The sequence below is a fragment of the Puma concolor genome, chromosome B2 (genome assembly GCF_028749965.1).
Source record: "Puma concolor isolate L17-30 chromosome B2, mPumCon1.1.hap2, whole genome shotgun sequence".
Lineage (NCBI taxonomy): Eukaryota > Metazoa > Chordata > Mammalia > Carnivora > Felidae > Puma > Puma concolor.
In genome coordinates, this window is record NC_141671.1 from 35,568,631 (window position 1) to 35,586,926 (window position 18,296).

At 44.8% G+C, this 18,296-nt stretch overlaps 1 protein-coding gene and 1 long non-coding RNA gene across 3 annotated transcripts in view; one reads left to right on the top strand and one right to left on the bottom strand.

Moving 5' to 3' along the window:
* Positions 1–8,787, top strand: part of MAPK14 (mitogen-activated protein kinase 14) — a 76,720-nt gene extending 67,933 nt beyond the window's left edge. The window contains exons 9-12 of one of the 2 annotated variants that reach the window (XM_086706689.1): positions 53–132; positions 2,476–2,554; positions 5,373–5,546; positions 6,363–8,787. In XM_086706689.1, coding sequence (XP_086562815.1) covers positions 53–132; positions 2,476–2,554; positions 5,373–5,546; positions 6,363–6,430 — 401 coding nt within the window. In that variant the 3' untranslated portion in view covers positions 6,431–8,787. The remainder of the gene's footprint in view (positions 1–52; positions 133–2,475; positions 2,555–5,372; positions 5,547–6,362) is intronic. The other variant, XM_086706688.1, reaches the window with a different exon arrangement.
* A 5,074-nt stretch (positions 8,788–13,861) lies between these two features.
* Positions 13,862–16,374, bottom strand: LOC147580909 (uncharacterized). The gene is made up of 3 exons (XR_015251195.1): positions 16,265–16,374; positions 15,507–15,722; positions 13,862–14,525 (listed from the first exon to the last, which is right to left on the bottom strand). It is a non-coding gene; the product is annotated as an uncharacterized LOC147580909 (long non-coding RNA).
* Between the last annotated feature and the right edge of the window lie 1,922 nt (positions 16,375–18,296).

The window sequence follows — 18,296 nt, forward strand, 5'->3', positions numbered from 1 at the left end:
AGTTATTTTTTTGCACCGTATGTTTAACAATGCCCTTGACTAGGCATCTAAGATATTAACCAGCTTCAGCAGATTATGCGTCTGACGGGGACCCCCCCTGCTTATCTCATTAACAGGATGCCAAGCCATGAGGTGAGAACAAACAGACTGTATAGGGATATCCAATTCAGAAGGCCACATTTCATTTTATTGCCACTGTATAATCAACACAGTTTTTAATGTCACTGAGTGCTTTTGCATGTGCCTTGAAGGCTACTGATGACTGCCCGTGTGCTGTTGCAAGATGTTGACATTTGGGATAAAATGTCATCCAATCCTATGGATTGAGAATATAACTTACAGGCTTGTAAATAGAAAATGATATTACTTCTATATTTGGGTTTTATGAATTTAGTGCTTAAGAGACTGTTGTGTGTTCCTAGTTAGGGTATGTTACCATCTGATGGCTTTAGGCTGGAAGTGTATTTAACTGAGGACCATTAGGATGGTCTATTCGTCAATTTTTTATAATGAGCAAAAGAGTATTATTCCTTTAAAATACAAAAAATCAGTATAATATCCAACACTAATAAGTACTGTATTTAAAAGAAAATATGTAAATAATATGGAATAAATATGAACACTGATACAGCATAAGGTGTCTTCTTGACCAGTTCTTACTACTTAATCTAATGCTAGCTTTCTTATCAGAGGTGATTGGGGCACTTCTTTCTAAGGCGCCTTTAATGCTTTTGGGAGCCAGGTTGGCATCCAGAGGCCCTTCCCAGCAGCTTTGTTTCTATTTCAGCTATATTTCAGTCTTGAAATTTACCTTTTTTTAAAAAATCTTATTAGAGGGATGACTGTTCCCTGCATGAGACAGACAGGTCTCTCTTGCCTCTGTTTTCCCTTCATCCTTTTATCTTTACGCTCAAGTAGGAAGGGATTACAGCCATGTGGACAGTCGAGTTCTTTTCAAATCGGACTCAACGGCTTTTCAAAGCGGACTTCTACTTGCGCCACATACAATGACTAAGAAGGTGAAGTTACCCTCGCAACCAGAACTTTTTCTAAGGTTGTGTGTGCGTGTACATTTTTACACACATACAGCGTACACACATACGTTTAGTGTTGAGCCTTGTTAAAACAGGAATTTTAAGGAAGTGGTTAAGATAAAAGAAATTTTATCTCAGATGGACTGATAGTGAGTGGGGTTTACTTTTTGAAACAGGGATGTCCATAGACATAGTTTAATACCTAATCTCTGAAGTACACATTTATGAGTTACATTTGTATTTATATGATTATTCTCAAGACCAGTTTTTGGCTTGCCTCGGTAGAGCTATCAGTCCTGAATAATATTTGGTGCCTTAAGTTCCTTAGGGTGAAATTCAGAACTTGTGAAGTTGAAACACCCTTAGTGAATGAGAGCAAACTTTCTAAAGGCAACAGTGTTGGCAGTTAATGTCTATTGAGCCATCACTCTGAACCAAGCACTGTGCTGAGGAAGTGCTGGCTTATTATCTCTAATCCTCACTGCAGCCTGGTGAGGTCAGCATTGTTAATCTCATTTTACAGAAGAGGAACTCAAGACTTAAAGAGAGTAAGTGACTTACCCAAAGTGATAAACTCAAGATACAAACTCAAGCCTGTTCCACCGTAGGGACCAAACTAATAACAACTATATTGGTAATATAAATGTTTGTGTCAGAATTTTAGTTTGAAGCTCTTTCATAAACTTTTATCGTACTTGAGTATCACAGTGACTGTATGTTACAGGCAAGCCAAATACTAATATCTAATACTAATATTTTGCAGATGAGGTCACTGATGTGTTAGCTGAGGACTAGCCCCAAAAGATGTACCTTCTAAGTGGTAGGGGAAAGATTTCCGCACAAGCCGTGTAACTTATAACCCACTGTTGTTTGTTACTCTTAATAATTAGTGTTTTTTAAATGTGTTCAAGACTCTTAGAATAATATACTAGGCTTATGTTTACTTTCTTGTTACCAAGATTACTTTGTTAGCAAGGTTTAACATGAATATCCTTTTTATGTACCAAGAGTACCTACTGAGATCGGCACCATCAGAAGACTGCTAGTCCTAGACTTTCCTTAGGAGTACCAATCCCTGTGCTAATTTTAGCTTTCTAGGAAGGCTGTTTCAGAAAGGGGAACTTCTTAGATCTCCTGGCCTCTTTTTTTTTTTTTTTTTTAAACTTCTGATCCTTTGATCAGAAAGCTATTAAAAGGGAACTTAATTGGTTAGCATTCTCATTCACTTGAAATGTAACTGTGAGAGATAACCAGAATAAACAAAGGTGATGATCATACATAAGGCAGTAAAAGAGAAGTCTTTAACTGAATATCAAAGACAGTCATAAATACCGAAGCTAGCAGATTTTGTCAGTTAACACTTGTTCCTTGGCAGGACTGAGACTCCGGGAGCAGTAACATTATTGAACAAAGCCATTTTGAAAACCTTTTATTTTTACAGGCAAGAAACTACATTCAGTCTTTGACCCAGATGCCGAAAATGAACTTTGCAAATGTATTTATTGGTGCCAATCCCTTGGGTAAGTTGATCGTATCCTCATCTCAAGGATATTGACTTGTTTATGACATAAATTGGGGATCTGAAGAAGAGTTTTTCCTTTTGATTAAATAGGGTACCACTGGGGCACCTGGGTGGCTCCATCAGCTAAGCATCCGACTTCAGCTCAAGTCATGATCTCACGGTTTGTGAATTCAAGCCCCACATCGGGCTCTGGGCTGACAGTGTAGAGCTTGCTTTGGATCGTCTGTCTCCCTCTCTCTGCCCCTCCCCTACTTGTGTGTGTGTGCACGCTCTCTCAAAAATAAATAAAACATTAAAAAAAAAAAGGGGGGGAGTTGCTTTATTCCTTAAAGCTAGGGCTAATAGATGCTTTGGTTGGCCTCTAAAAGTGTCATAGCCTGAGCCTCTAATTCCCTGATTCAAGGACTGTGTAGTGGACAGTGCTTTTTAACGGCAGACACAGAAAAATCAGATCAGGGCCTTCCTATGACAGGGAGGGGGCAATGCTATGATAATAGTATAATCAACCTTCTCTCTTTTCTGAAGATTGTGTTGTGTGTGTTATATGTCACATGTTATATGTGCAAGGCTGTGGGATGTTTTGGAATCTCTCAGTGGGTCCTCCCTCTCCTTATGGGTCCCAGCAGCTGCACTTCCCATTTAGTTTTATCCTCCGAGGGCTGATAATCACGACTTCCTCTTCAGGTTGTAGTGAAGGCTGAGTGGCTTTACTGTTTTAAGTACTTCTTCCATAGTGATTGTTGTGAGTGATTTCAGTGTTACTGTGATAATTCTTACAATAGCAGAGATGCTCACTTTTTTGAAAAGTTGGGCAGTTCTGGGTGAGCCTGTGTCAGCCTTGGAGATCGTAAGCGTGCCAGACCTCAGCTGGGCCACTCTCACATCCAAAAATGAGTCCACAGACTCATCAGGGGTATACAGAATTCTGTGCGGTCGGTTGAGATTTGCATCTGCCCTGGTACGCTCCCGTTGGCTTTGTATGATTTATTTGAGCTGTAGTATCCAGTTCAAGGATCTGTGAGAAGCTCTCTTTGAGTCGCAAATACGCTAGGATGTTGGGAAATCATGTTGTATGCTGGTAGCTTTCTTGTCTGTCATCCTGTTCTGAATGTATTTTCATCCTATCAGTTCATGTTTCAGACCTGGCAGTGCTCACTGTTTGACTTCCTCTTAGCCAACTCAAAGAGACTTGTTAACTCACTTTTTTAGAGAAGGGGGGAGGTATGTGTGTGTCCCAGCAGTTTATTTAGGTCACATCCATCCTTCTCTGGAATCATGAATTTAAATATTCTCAAAAGAACTGGATACCACCTAGCAATACAGACTGCAAATGAGTTGAATGGAGGCTTTGGGCCATCTGGTGTTCAGCACTGCACTTGTCAGGATTTAAACATGCCTCATAGCTCACTGCCAAACAGTGATGTCATACAAAGAGTTTCTTCTTGCAGACAGAACATGTTGTTACTGACCATGAACTTGTGCCCAGCATATTAACTGAGCAGGAGTACACCAACGATGTAAATAGTGACAGCTGTATTTTGTCAGTCACTGGCATCATGTTTAACTGGCATTCTCAAAACATGAATTAAAACTTAAATTGCCCTTTGATGTGGTGTGTATATCTGTATCTGTCAAGATCTTAGACGAATCTTTTTCTTGCCCCAACCTTATTCCTCATCAAGGTATTGGTTATTAGCACCTGGTACTTTTCTTTCACCCTAGGAAACCCAGTCAAATGCAGTGCGTGACCCTTAACTGGATCTTGGTTTGAACAAACTACGTATAAAAGACAACTTTAGGATAACTGGAGAAATGTTAACATAAGCTGGATTTTAGATGATATTTGAGAATTATCTGTTTGTCAGATATGATCGTTTTGTGACTATATAGAAAGATGTCTTTATGCTGAAATATTTAGGGGTAAAGTACCATGCCTATCATTTTATTTTAAAATGGTCCAGCAGAAAACACAGTTAAGTAGATAGATAATGTTTTCTTGTTTTTTTTAAAAACTTTTTAAAATGTTTATTTATTTTTGAGAGAGAGAAAGAGAGCTTGAACAGGGGAGGGGCAGAGTGAGAGGGAGACACAGAATCCAAAGCAGGCTCCAGGCTCTGAGCTGTCAGCACCGAGCCTGACGTGGGGCTCGAACTCACAGACTGCAAGATTATGATCTGAGCTGAAGTCGGATGCTTAACCGACTGAGTCACCCAGGCGCCCCTAGATTATCTTAATTGTTGGATATGGGTGGTGGTGGGCATATGAGTATTCACTGTACTATTGTTTTGTACACTGAAATTTTTCATAGTGAAAATTTTATTTCCTTTATCCAAATACCATGTCTCGCCCACACACCCATGTAAAACCCTCAATTTGTTCATTGTTTGAAGATCTTTTTAATGGATACTTATTGCCTTATGTCAGTAAATAAACAGTGCAAGCAGACAAAAAAATAAAAAAACAAAAATCAGGCTGCTTACCTTTTCCTGATTACTTTGGTTATAGGCTTTCATTTTGACACGGTTTGACTACAGTGGTAGCAGTTTGACATTGGCGTTCCACAAAAGCTTGTTCAAACAGAATCTCCGTTATTTTTAAAAATCGCTCTTTAGTAATGTATTCTTAAAAAGCACGATATACACACACACACACACACACACGAAGAAGAGGGATAATGTATCCTAGAGCAGACATTTGGGAGGAGAATTCTTTTGTTTATTATGAAGAGTCAAAATTGTGTGTTTGCTTAATAAAGCATAATTTTTTGCTACCTTGTTAAAAACTCTTTTTTTTCCTTCCAATCCATGTACTGATAGCGGTGGACTTGCTGGAGAAGATGCTTGTACTGGACTCAGACAAGAGAATCACAGCGGCCCAAGCACTTGCACACGCCTACTTTGCCCAGTACCATGATCCTGATGATGAACCAGTGGCTGATCCTTATGATCAGTCCTTTGAAAGCAGGGACCTCCTTATAGATGAATGGAAGAGTAAGTCATAAGAGCAGGATTAACATCTAGTGTGAGGACTTAGATTTAAAAATCTTTCTTAGGTAAGCCACTAACCAAAAGCTGTGGGAAAATAGAATTTCTGGTTATAACCAACTTGTTAAAACTTGTCACTAGTGTCTTTGATGCAGAACGGATATGTTTCCCTGATGGCAACTGTCTGTTGTAGATGATACTCTCTGGACCTTTGAGGTGCTTCTGTCTGGTCTGATTTTGCACACAACCCCTCACATCTGTATAGAGCTTTGAGGTTCTCAGAATCTGCATTTACAACATCTCTCTAAGTAGGGAATAAGGTATTTTTATAGTTTTACAGTTGATAGAACTATAGAATTATAGTTTTACAATTGATGGAGAGTTTTTATCTTGTCTGTTACCTTAGACCTAGTTAGGGACACAGCCAGAAATGGAGCCTATGTCTCCTCTATGTCCAATCTCAAAGTCTTTCCATAAAACACACATTCAGAACTCCAGTTAAATCCCCAAGCCAAAATTACCTGTTGCTGTAGCTTGCAGGAGTGCTCTGTTATTCCTGCTCCAGAGAACTTTAAAGAGGAGACACTGAGGAATAAAACATATAAGTAAAAATAGTTCTTTCACGTGTATCACTGAACTGCCGTGTAATCACACGTTCCATTAGGATAGCGCACATAAGCAATGAGGCGGTTCTTTGAAGTCACCCATCAAACCATTAGCCTGCACGGGGAGGAAGGATCTCGAACTTAGAAGCTTCGAGTGCTTGCCAGCAAAGAGAATCATCTGAACCCTCACATCCTACTTTTCCTTCCCAATTTCCAGGCCTGACCTACGATGAAGTCATCAGCTTTGTGCCCCCACCCCTTGACCAAGAAGAGATGGAATCCTGAGCACCTGGTTTCTGTTTTGTTGATCCCACTTCACTGTGAGGGGAAGGCCTTTTCATGGGAACTCTCCAAATATCATTCAAGTGCCTCTTGTTGCAAAGATTTCCTCCATGGTGGAAGGGGTGTGTGTGTGCGTGCGTGTGTGTGTGTGTGTGTGTGTACGTGTGTGTGCGTGTGTATGTGTGCGCTCCTGTGCGTGTGCATGTGTGTGTCTGTCTCTGTGGGGGGTGGGGGTGGGGGGTAAGAGAATATGAGCAAACTATGATCACAGTGACTTCATGTGGGGTTCCAGAAGCTCTGTGGCAGCCACTGCTTGCTCTTTGTGAGAGTCAGCTCAGGCAGGCGAGAGCTGCCCTCTGGTTAGGGTTTGTCAAATGCAAAGTAAAAAATATTAAACGTCCCAGATCCCAGCCATGCTTTTGCCATTTTGGCCTCTCCTGTGGCCCCGCCTTGCGGTGGGGGGTAGACGCGCCTGCATCCCACAGTGGCACAGAGAAGGGGCTCACACTTTCTGGCTGCTTCAGAAGCCGTCCCTCAGCGACACACGCAGCCGAAAAGGACCAACTGGCTTCTGTGCACTAGTCTGTGATTGACTTTGCTTAATATGAGTCTCAGAACTCAGCAGGTATGTCTGAAACTGTAAATATGCTTGTGCCTTAAAAGGAGAGAAGAAAGTGTAGGCAGTTCGAGAGCGCGGCAGATGAACATTCTGAGCCAGGCAAGTAGTCAGGTTGTTGGACGGCCACTCGTGAACCCAAAGTAACCAGGGAGCCCCTGGAGGCATCGTGTGTGCATGTGCGAGCATGCGTGTGTGTGTGTGCTTCTCTCCCCCTCACCCCCCCAGGTGTTGCCCTCTCTCTGCTCGCCCCCGACCTTCAGTGCCAAGGTCTCACGCATATCGGCCCCAGCAGGCAGAAGCCGGTTCTTGCTGTCAGTGTACTTCCTGTGTGCTCTTTATTCCTAGCAGAGTGATGATGTGTTTTGCACGTCTTGCTATTTGAGCATGCACAGCTGCTTGTCTGTTCTCTTCGGGAGGCCCTGGTGCCTGGCAGGTTTGCCGGTGAAGACTTCTTGGGTAGTTCAGAGCCCACGTCACCTCGGCCGATGCCACGGGCAGGTGACATCCTCTCTCCAGTCCCAGTGCTATTTTGTGTTGAACACAATTGATACTCTAGGTGCTTTTGATGTGAAAACTATGAAGAAATGGAACAGATGGGTGGATAGCATTTTCACTCTTGCCGTCTGGTTTTTGACAAACTATTTATAGGGAACCGTCACGGGAAAGATCAGGGCTCTTCCCGGGAATATCTCAGACTTTGAAAAACAAATTGTTCTCTTCACTCCCAATAGCCAATGCTAAGAAATGCTGAAAATCAAAGTGAAAAATAAAAACTCATGAGGCCAGAAACTCCTTTTGCTATCTTTGTCTAAACGTGGTTATTAGAGAAGTAACGAGGTGTCTTTTCCACCCGTCTTTGGGAGAGGGTCTTCTTGGCAGCTTAACATTGAAATCTTGGTCTTGGTTTGGGGAGAAAAAAATTTTGTTTCAGAATTTTGTATATTGCAGGAATCCTTTGAGAATGTGATTCCATTTGATGGGGAGAAAGGGCAAATTATTCTAATATTTTGTATTTTCAACTTCATAAAGATGAAATATTCTCAGGGGTAGAGAAGAGTTGCTTCCTTAATTTTCTGAATTTCAGGCATCTTGTGCCCCCTAAGGGCCCACGTATTTAAACCTTTTGTGAAATAAGAAAGCGTAAAGCCACTTCCACTGTTGGTGGTGCGACAAAATCTTGTATTTGGGACAAGGTGTATCCATTTCTGTATCGCAGTGCCGTGGCGCATGCCCTCCGGAGGGACGGGGAGCTCCCCTGAGTCAGCTGTGGAGCGAGAAGGAAGGAGGCAGGCTGATGGGTGACCGCACCTCACCTGAGATTCTCCCCCTCTTTAAAGAAAAATGGACACAAAGGCCTCATCTCCTTTATGTGCAGTTCAAATCCTCACAATCCACAACAAGATGAATTTTATCGGCCGTGTCTGATTGTAAATGCTAGTGTGATTTCCTGAAGAAATACTGCTCTGAGTATTTTTCATAAAGGTCTTTGCACATGTGATTGTGTATGTGTTAGGAGTCTGAATATGCTCCAGGAGCCTGGACTCGGCCGGAGCCTATGGAACAGCTCGTTGGTTTCTGAGCATCAGGCTCCCATCTCCTGATTTCTCTGAACAGAAAGCAAAAGAGAGAATGAGGGAAACTGCTATTGTATTTGTATTCATGAACTTGGCTGTAATCAGTTATGCCGTATAGGATGTCATACAATACCACTGGTTAAAATAAAGCCTATTTTTCAAATTTAGTGAGTTTCTCAAGTTTCTTATATTTTTATGTTGATTGCATTTTATTTAGTGCACAATATGGCATCATATCGATGTTCTTTCCATTGTGGCCTGGCGTACGTTTCTGATAGATCTTAATATTACTCCTGAAATTTAGAAAACACTTACAGAGGTCCTTAGTTGTCCACTTTATGGTGAAGCAGATCTGAGTCACTGATGGGACGGATAGAGCAAATCGCAAATAAGGTATAACACAGCAGGCTCTGTATTACTACACTTGGGTGTCAGAGTAGCCCAGGACAGGGGTCCGCAAAGTATGACCCCAGAGCCAGATCCAGTCTACCGCCTGTCTCTGTATAGCCCACTAAAAATGGTTTTTACATTTTTAAGTGGTTGGGATCAAAAGAACAGTATTTTTGTAGCGTGTGAAAAATAATATAAGATTCAAATTTCAATGTCTGTAAGTAACATTTTATCAGAACACAGTCACACATTTATGTATTTTCTATGGCTGCTTTTGTGCTGCAGTGACAAAGTTGAGTCGTTGCAGCAGAGCCCATACAGCTTACAGAGTCTAAACAATTCACTTTCTGGCCCTTTACAGAAAAAGTTTGCCGACCCCTGGCCTAGGACTTCAGTCTCCTCATGTGTAAAATGAAGTTTGTTTAAGTAGTTGTTTGGGTTCTTTTCAGCTTTGACATTCTATCTGTAGAAAGTATATTTTCATTTGGAAATTGCCAGAGAGAAGGTTGCATGTGTACCTATATACGTATATTGTTTATAGATTTTTAAGCAATCTGTTTTATGACTCATTTATCTTATGACCCCTGACAGTATTCCTCAAAACAAGTGACTTGCACCACAGGATTAAAGGTCCGCGAGGTCTCGCGGCTGTTTTCAGGGCCTGTGTCCGTGTGCTTCCTTTCTCAGTGGCCGAGGAATGCTGACAGGTGTCCCAGGCTGGATTGTCGAGGCCCAGCCGGCGAGGATATCGAGAGCCTGCGGCCGGGTGTTCTGTCCCGCGGTGTGTGGTCCCAGGCTGGCAGCTGGGAATAATGGCAGAAGGCAAAGTGAGCACAGACTCTTTGTTTCATCCTGTCCTCATCCGCTTCTTAAGAGGGTAAAAGGAAAGGGACCCAGTTGTCACACGTGATATATAAGCCCCTGCAAGGATCAGACAGTTGCAGGAAATATTTTGCCTTCGCATACCAGGCACGAGTGCTGTGACTCAGCCTTCCTCCTAGGCTTCTGAGTGGGTGCTGCCTGGTGGCTCAAGAGAATGGACACCAGAGAGAGCTCCCTAAAGTGAACCCACTGAAAATGGGGACCAGAATCTCCTAGTACGTGGTGGGGATTGGAGGACAGAGGAAGTCTGTTTGGGACGATCATGAAAACGGAGCAGAACTGTAAAAGCATATTCATAATTTCAGATAGGCTTTTGTCATGAACAAAGAACAAAATGTTTCTCACGTGACACCGTCTTTAACAGCCTGCGGTATCCTTCCCATTTTGATTTTTGCAGCGCAATCAGAGGGGGAATTTGGGCAAGAATATTTGAGGCTTCCTCAGTTTTCCTAAAGACCTCAATCTTTTGATACATTGTTCTTTTCTCTAAGTCTCTCTTGGTGATCACTTTATTACTTTTCCCTTTTTGTTGGCTGGTCGGAGTCCGCCAGATCCACGTTTTTGAGATCTAAGCAGTTTTCGAGCGTTATTTATCAAGTTTATCAAATCTACCATTTTTGCAAGGTTTACTTGCTGCAGTTAATCTGCCTCATATTTGTGTCATTGGTCATATGCGTACAACGTAATTAGAGACTAACAAGACTAGAATGGGTAGGATAGACACTCTGGGTTCAGAGGCTTATGAAGCAAAAAGGGACAAATTTTCCAAGTAGTCCGTTAACTAGTTGAATGTGCTTGTGTGATGACCTTCACTTCTCTGTACGATCTGATAGCTAGGAGGACTTAGCTACCAAAAATGCAAATGAAGACCTTTTTAATAATACAGATATGTCTCAACATATGCTTTGGACTTAACACACTTCTCACAAGTGCACGAATGAAAAAATAAAAGGTCACTCGGGGTCTTGTTCTTTGCGATAGCAAAATGTTGACATTTCTGCCAATGAGAACTTGAATAACATGGCCATCTTACAGTGGAAAACCATATATGGAGACGGGTACATGTGCAGGATATATTAGGAGCGAGAGAAAGTAAGTGGCAAACAGAAGAACGATGTGTGTGTGTGTGTGTGTGTGTGTGTGTGTGTGTGTGTGAGAGACCTGGAGATCCATCCCCCAATTTCAGTTTTGCCAGGGTCAGAGCCCAACTTTCCAAGACAGGAGAACACAGGGTGGAAAGGGGCTGCACCCAGCTGTGGGGCCTCTTGACAAGCATAACACCACCACTCCTGTGTAGCCGGATTCTGCCCCCAGCTGAGAGCCCTGGGTAGTTTCTTCCCTAGTGTATTGGGGGGATCTGAAGCAGGATTTTTCAGTTTTTGACACTATTGGCATCCGGGGTCACATTGTTACTTGTCGAGGCAGACCTGCGCGCTGTAGGTTGTCAAGCAGCATCCCTGACTTCTGCTCACATCATGACAGTTGCATGCATACTCCCTTCTCTCCCAGTTATGACAGCCAGAAATGTCTCCAGACATTGCCAAATGTCCACTGGTGCGAAATCATCCCTGGTTAAGAACCGCTGGTCTAACGCTGAGACACCTCGGGAACCTGACTGGCTAAGTCAGTAGATCATGTGGCTCTTTGATCTGGGGCTGTGAGTCAAAGCCCCACATTGGGCTTGGAGCTTGCTTTATTTTTTTTTTAACGTTTTATTTATTTTTGAGAGAGAGAGAGAGAGAGAGAGAGAGAGAGAGAGAGAATAAGCGGGGGAGGGGCAGAGAGAGAGGGAGACACAATGTGAAGCAGGCTCCAGGCTCCGAGCTGTCAGCACAGGGCTCAACGCGGGGCTCGAACTCACGAACTGTGAGATCATGACCTGAGCTGAAGTTGGACACTTAACCGACTGAGCCACCCAGGCGCCCCATACTTGGAGCTTACTTTAAAACAAAACAAACAAAAATAAATAATAATAAAGCTGGGACACCTCTAGTCTTGCAGAATAACAAAGAGCCTTTCCTTTTTTCTTTCTTTATTTTTGAGAGAGAGAGAGAGAGAATGAGCAGAGGAGGGGCAGAGAGAGGGAGAGGGAGGATCCGAAGTGGGCTCCGTGCTGACAGCAGAGAGCCCAATGTGGGGCTCCAACCCATGAACCGTGAGATCACAACCTGAGCCAAAGTCGGACACTTAACCGACTCAGCCACCCAGGCGACCCACAAAGACCCTTTTCTTGAAGAAATAATTGAAGGTTAACACCTACTAACCTATTCTCAATGTAGGAAAGGGCTTTTTAAAAACTGGAGTAGATCTTTTTTGGAGAAAAGGATAGTTCAGAAGAAGGTAGGCTTGATACTGGATTAAGGCTATTCCATTTCTCAAAAAAAGAAAAAGGAAGTGGGTGTTGAGTGGATACAATTATTCTTTGTTCAGAAGCTTTTGGGCCATTGCCACAGCCAGAAAATGTATTAGTTAAACTGGGGTACGACTGCAAGATTTTCTTAGGCAGATGTGGGTCACAGTGGAAAGCAATACTGGGTTTTGAAGCCATAAATCTCAGGTTCAAATCCTGACTCAAGCTTTTGTCAGGTATGTGATGCTGGGATAATAGCTTTTAGTTTTCAGGTGACTGAAGATTTGTAAATGAACAAAATAACAAACCTCTGTGCCCAGTATGCTGTGGACACTCAAGATACTGGTTAGTTTGCATCTCTCTTGAACTGACCTTGGGCATTGAGGCTGTTCTATTAGAGTGAGTGTGGGAGTGTCCTCCCCACAGTGTGAGCTTTTCTTTTTTTTTTTTTTTTTATGTTTATTTTATTTTTGAGGGGGAGGGGTGAGGGGCAGAGAGAGAGGAGACACAGAATCCAAAGCAGGCTCCAGGTTCTGAGCTGTGAGCACAGAGCCCGACGTGGGGCTTGAACCCATGAACCGCGAGATCATGACCTGAGCAGAAGTCAGTGCTTAACTGACCAAGCCATCCGGGCGCCCCTGCAGTGTGAGCTTCTGAAGCTACCTGGGAGGAGAGCTTCCTGGACGAGATAGTCCAGGGCCTAGCTCCAGGGAAGTTTCTGGAAAACTCCTATTATTGAGGCCAGGGGCTGTGGCCTGAGTACCCATCGCCAGCAGGACACTGTTGTACTGCAAAACTTCTTGATCAGTTCAGTTGGGAGAATGTGCTTCATGTAGAAGTCATTAAGCAATGAAGTAAGGAAGTAACCTTAAGTCCAATTTTGCAATGAAGAAAATATATATACACCACCACCTTTTGAGTGTCGTTTGACGGTGGGCACAAAGAAGATGTAAAACTACAGGGCCAACCTGGCCCCTTCGCAAAGAACAGTGGTTCTCAAGTCTTTATCAGATCCAACATGCTTAACTAATATCTTGAGACATTCTTCTTATGATCCTGAAGTGAAATTCATAGACAACGCACACACACACACACACACACACACACACACACGATTTCAAAGCAGATAGAATGATCTGATATAAATGATGGATACAGAAAAAAGATACACTTCAATACGCTAATGCTCAAGCATAACCACATAAGAGACATACTGAAGCAGGGGCACCTGGGTTGGCTCAGTCAGTGAAGATTCTGACTTAGGCTCATGTAATGATCTCACGGCTCATGAGTTCAAGCCCCGTGTCGGGCTCTGGGCTGACAGCTCAGGGCCTGGAGCCTGCTTCGGATTCTGTGTCTCCCTCTCTCTCGAACCCTCCCCTGCTCACGCCCTGTCTCTCTCTCTCCAAAAATAAAATTTTTAAAAAGAAAATAAATAAATAAAAGACATACAGAAACAGTTAGGTACTTGCTCCTAAACCTAGAATCATGTTGAATGTGACCACTGTGTCGTGTTGTCTTGGCAACTCAAATGCCATGATGGACTGCTGTCGGTCATGTGACTTTCTGAAATTGGGGGACAACTGTTGGTAAAATTTCAAATGAAACAAGTATAATCTTTTTTCATATACTCAGTTGTGATCCTGGAAATTTTAAGTACATACACAAAAAACCACCAAACAGAAAAACCAACGAGCCTGTGTTTTACACATAAAGTCAAGTTACAGCCTAGGCTCAGATAGCCCTAAATAGGTTTTTCCACCCCTGTGAATGTCCGGCAGGATGTATTTTGTCATATGAAGCAATTCTCGTTGAGAATCTCACCCTGCATGATGCCTCCTGTGCGCTACGTATCAGAAAGCTCTGGTCGTTGCAACAACCAAAAATGACTGCAACGGCTTCCAAAGGTCACCCTTTGAGAACGGCTGACATAGAAATGACTCAAGGGCTGTAGAGCCTTAAGCAGCGAAACCTCCTTGTCGATGATCTGACTTCCTCTTCTCCCCTGTCGGTTCCCCGCCTTCCCTGCTAAAAAGCAGTTACCGACCCCTCCTGTATGCTAAGCAATTGATATCCTTACTTGTATAGTCTCTACAAGTAATGTCTCAGAGCCTCATCCCAAGTCACGTGGCTGCTGACGCTGGATTCAAAAATCAAAAATCGCCATTGAAGGACCCCAGCCTCCACAGTTTTGCAGCATTGACATTAGACACACCCCTCCTGGTTCCCGAAAGAAAATCAAAACTGTATTCCTTCTGCATAGTTTCCCTAAGGACTTGCTGGCTGAAAAGAGGAGAGGAGTGAAAAGGACACCAGTGTCCACGGCAGCCACAGCCAGGCACTTGGTGCCTTACCTCACTCAGGGCACCCTGAGCATCTCCCAGGCCCCAGTCCTCTCTCCCTTGCCTTCTTGCTCACCTGCGATGGAAAGGTACCTCCAGCGCTCGGGAGAGAAGTGGGTCCGAGGACGAGCTGCATGCAGCTACCTGTGCCCCCCTTCAGTGCTTCTGTCCCCAGCTGTCACTTCTCCCTCCCTCGCTAAGGCGGTACTCTTCGTAGAATGCCACCATGTGTTTTAGCCTTGTGTCCTCTGGTCTTTGTGCATGGCGTTCCCTCTGTGTAGAACCCCCTGCCTCGTTCTTCACTCCTCCAGGCTGGCTACCCATAACCACTCCCTCTGCAAACCTTCCCTGGCCATCCCCCAGCTTGGATTAGCGGTCCCTTCTGGGTGCCACTTGTGTGTGTCTGCATTGATCTGTGGTGGCCCTGGCCATGTTTTGTCACATTGTTTTGTCATGGCCTGATGTTTGTATCACCCGCTCGAGAGCAAAAACCTGCAAAGGTCAAGGACACAGGCTCTGGAAACAGTCTGCGTGGGTCCGAGGCCCAGCCACTCTATCTCCAAGTGGTACGATCTTGAGTAAATTACTTCATCTTTCGGAACCTACCTCAGAGGGTTGTGGTGAGGATAAAATGAGTTAAGGCACGTTAAATACTCAATGGCATACATTAAACGCTCAATAAATGTTAGTTCGGGGCTGTACGTCCTCAAGGGCACAAGCCATCTTATTTGCGACTGTGTCCCATCACCTAGCATGGTGCCTGACACACAACAGGCGGCCGATCTTTATTGACTGAGTCACTGAATGACTATCATCTTTTAATCGCTTGCAAATCATCTTGTCCTCTGCTTCCTGTTTGTATAATCAAGTCTTTCCGAGCAAAGACCATCAAAAGAAAGATACTAAATATGCACAAGATTACCTGCCCTAAGAAACGGTGCGGTGTGGAAGTTTCCAGCTCAGGAACGGACAAGTTTCAGGATAAATGGACTCTTGATTCTCTTGGCTGCATCTTGCTGTATGACCCGAGTCGGAGGCACCGCGGTTTAATGAATTGGAACGAGAATCAAAAGATGATTGAAGGTGGCTGATGGCCATGATCCAGAAACTTCCTACTGTTTCCCCATCCATCTGCCACCTTCAAATGAAAATATCAGGGAGAAAGAAGGGGAAGTTGGAAGTCATTGTGGTATCTCGCACCCTCATTCAATTTCACAGACATCTGTTGGGTCAGGCACTGGGAACACGAGAAAGACTAAAAGTCACAGTCGTGCCCTCTTGGAGGTAACATACTAATGCGGAAGAAGACAGTCGCGGGCGACGCCAGTACCACCCCCCTGGCACCCCAAGAACAGCACGTCTGAGGGCTCATTGCTGGTGGCCGTTTCTGGGCCGGGTGCACCTCCTGCTCCCCCTCCCGGGCGCGCGGCCGACGCCGTGCGACTTTCTCATGGGAGTCCTAGGCCTGTGTGTCCCCGACCTGGTCAGCGGGCTCCACCTGGCGGGCGGGGCTGCCGATGCAGTCATCTGTTTCCGGCTGTGAGGTGTAAAGCCAGCATCCGCCGCCGTGACACGAGGACCCGTTTCCCCTCGGCCGTGGCTCGGGTATGACACAGGCCATGGGCCCCGTACCGAAAACCCACACCCGCAGCTCTGTCCAGTGCCAGAGGCAGTGACTACCTGGTAATGACTGCTGACAGATGCTTGCGGTGAGGCGTGTTCCCATCTGGAGGCTGTTCTGCCGCTGACGAGTCCCACCCGTTCCCCAGTTAGGAAACACCCCAGTGCGCGTGCGCGCGGGCGCGCGCGGGGCCTCTCCCCAGCCTCCAGTCACGTGACCCCTCCAGCCGTTTCCTACTTGCACCAAGCACACCAGTCGCACACGACATTTTCTAACTACCACTATTCTTTTGTGACCATGAAACCTGTTTCCCTGTTGACCATTTTTTGTTTTTTTTTCCGTTTATTTATTTTTTTTATTTTTTATTTAAAAAAAAAAAATTTTTTTTCAACGTTTATTTATTTTTGGGACAGAGAGAGACAGAGCATGAACGGGGGAGGGGCAGAGAGAGAGGGAGACACAGAATCGGAAACAGGCTCCAGACTCTGAGCCATCAGCCCAAAGCCCGACGCGGGGCTCGAACTCCCAGACCGCGAGATCGTGACCTGGCTGAAGTCGGACGCCCAACCGACTGCGCCACCCAGGCGCCCCCCGTTTATTATTTTTTTTTATTTATGAGGGTGGGGGAGTGTGTGAGCACGAGAGGGACAGAGAGGGAGAGAGAATCCCAGGCAGTCTCCGCGCTGGCACCGAGGAGCCCGACGCGGGGCTCGGTCCCACGAACCGTGTCAGATCATGACCTGAGCCGAAATCAGCAGTCGGACGCTTAACCGCCTGAGCCGCCCAGGTGTCCCTGTTGACAAAATTTTAAATGCAGCTACCTAGCGCCCATTATCCCACTTCCCAGAAATAAGAGCTGTTGACAGGGTGGTTTCACTTCTAGAAGATTTTCTAAATCTGTAAAAACACATTCTACAGAGGTGACGCATGTCAGTCAGTCATCTGTGTCAGTAAATGGTGTCGAGACAACTGGACAGTTACTTTCCTCCATTAGCTGTAATCACTTCCAGACAAACCAAAGATCTGAATGGAGAAGGGCTTTCGAAGCATGTCACAGACCCCAGAAATCATAAAGGAAAGGGCTAATGCATTCGACTACACCAAGGCTGTAAGTAAAACTTGCACACGTTGGAAGAAGTTTGGCAGGACTTAGCAAGGGTAGAAGCTGCATATATACCTTATAACTCCGCATCTGCTTCTAGGTCATTGTTCTGGAGAAACTTCCCCACTGGGCTCAAGGAAATGAATACGGGGGCCTCTTCACTCAGCACTATGTGTAATAGAAAAAAACAGACAAACGGGGGGGGGGGGGGGGGCGCCTGGCTGGCTCCGTCGGTGGAACGTGCGACTCTTGATCTCGGGGTTGTGAGTTCGAGCCCCACGTTGGGTGTAGAGATTGCTTAAAATAAGCGGCGGTATGTTCCTACGGCAAAATCCTACACAGCGGTGAGAGCAAATGTACTAGAAGGACTCTCTGCCTCCTCCCAGGTTTTGTCTGTCTGACGTGGGGCAGGGTCCGGAGGCATTTTTGGTTGTCGCCACTTGGGGGTGAGGGGTGAGCTGCTGGCGTCTAGTGGGTAGATGCCAGGGTTGCTGCTATGATGCGCTGGACAGCGCCTCCTCCCCCCCGCCCCCCCCCCCCCAAAAGAATTACCAGGCCCCAAGTGCCGCTGGTGCCGAGGTTGAGAAATCTCGAGCTAGTCTGAATCAACATGGGCAGATCTCGCCACCAATCTTGAGTGAAAAGGGAAGTTGCAGCATGATCCAGTTTGATATTTTTACAGATACATATATAGCACAAGTAAAAAATCACATATGGGAATAATGCACACCCACTCTGCAAATCTGGAACAATCCGTCCAGGCCCTTTTTTCCTTTTTTTCTCACGATGCTGGAAAGTTCTCTTTATTGCTACAGATGATAAACAACACTGATAAGTATGTGCCCCCTTGTCCGTTCTATGTCGACTAAATTGATAGCTACGGAATCCCCAGGATAAAGGAGACGCACGTTTTCAACCCTTACATCTAAGGGGTTGTTCAACGTCCTCCTAAAAGCTTGTACCAATTTACATTCCCACCTGCAGGTGAC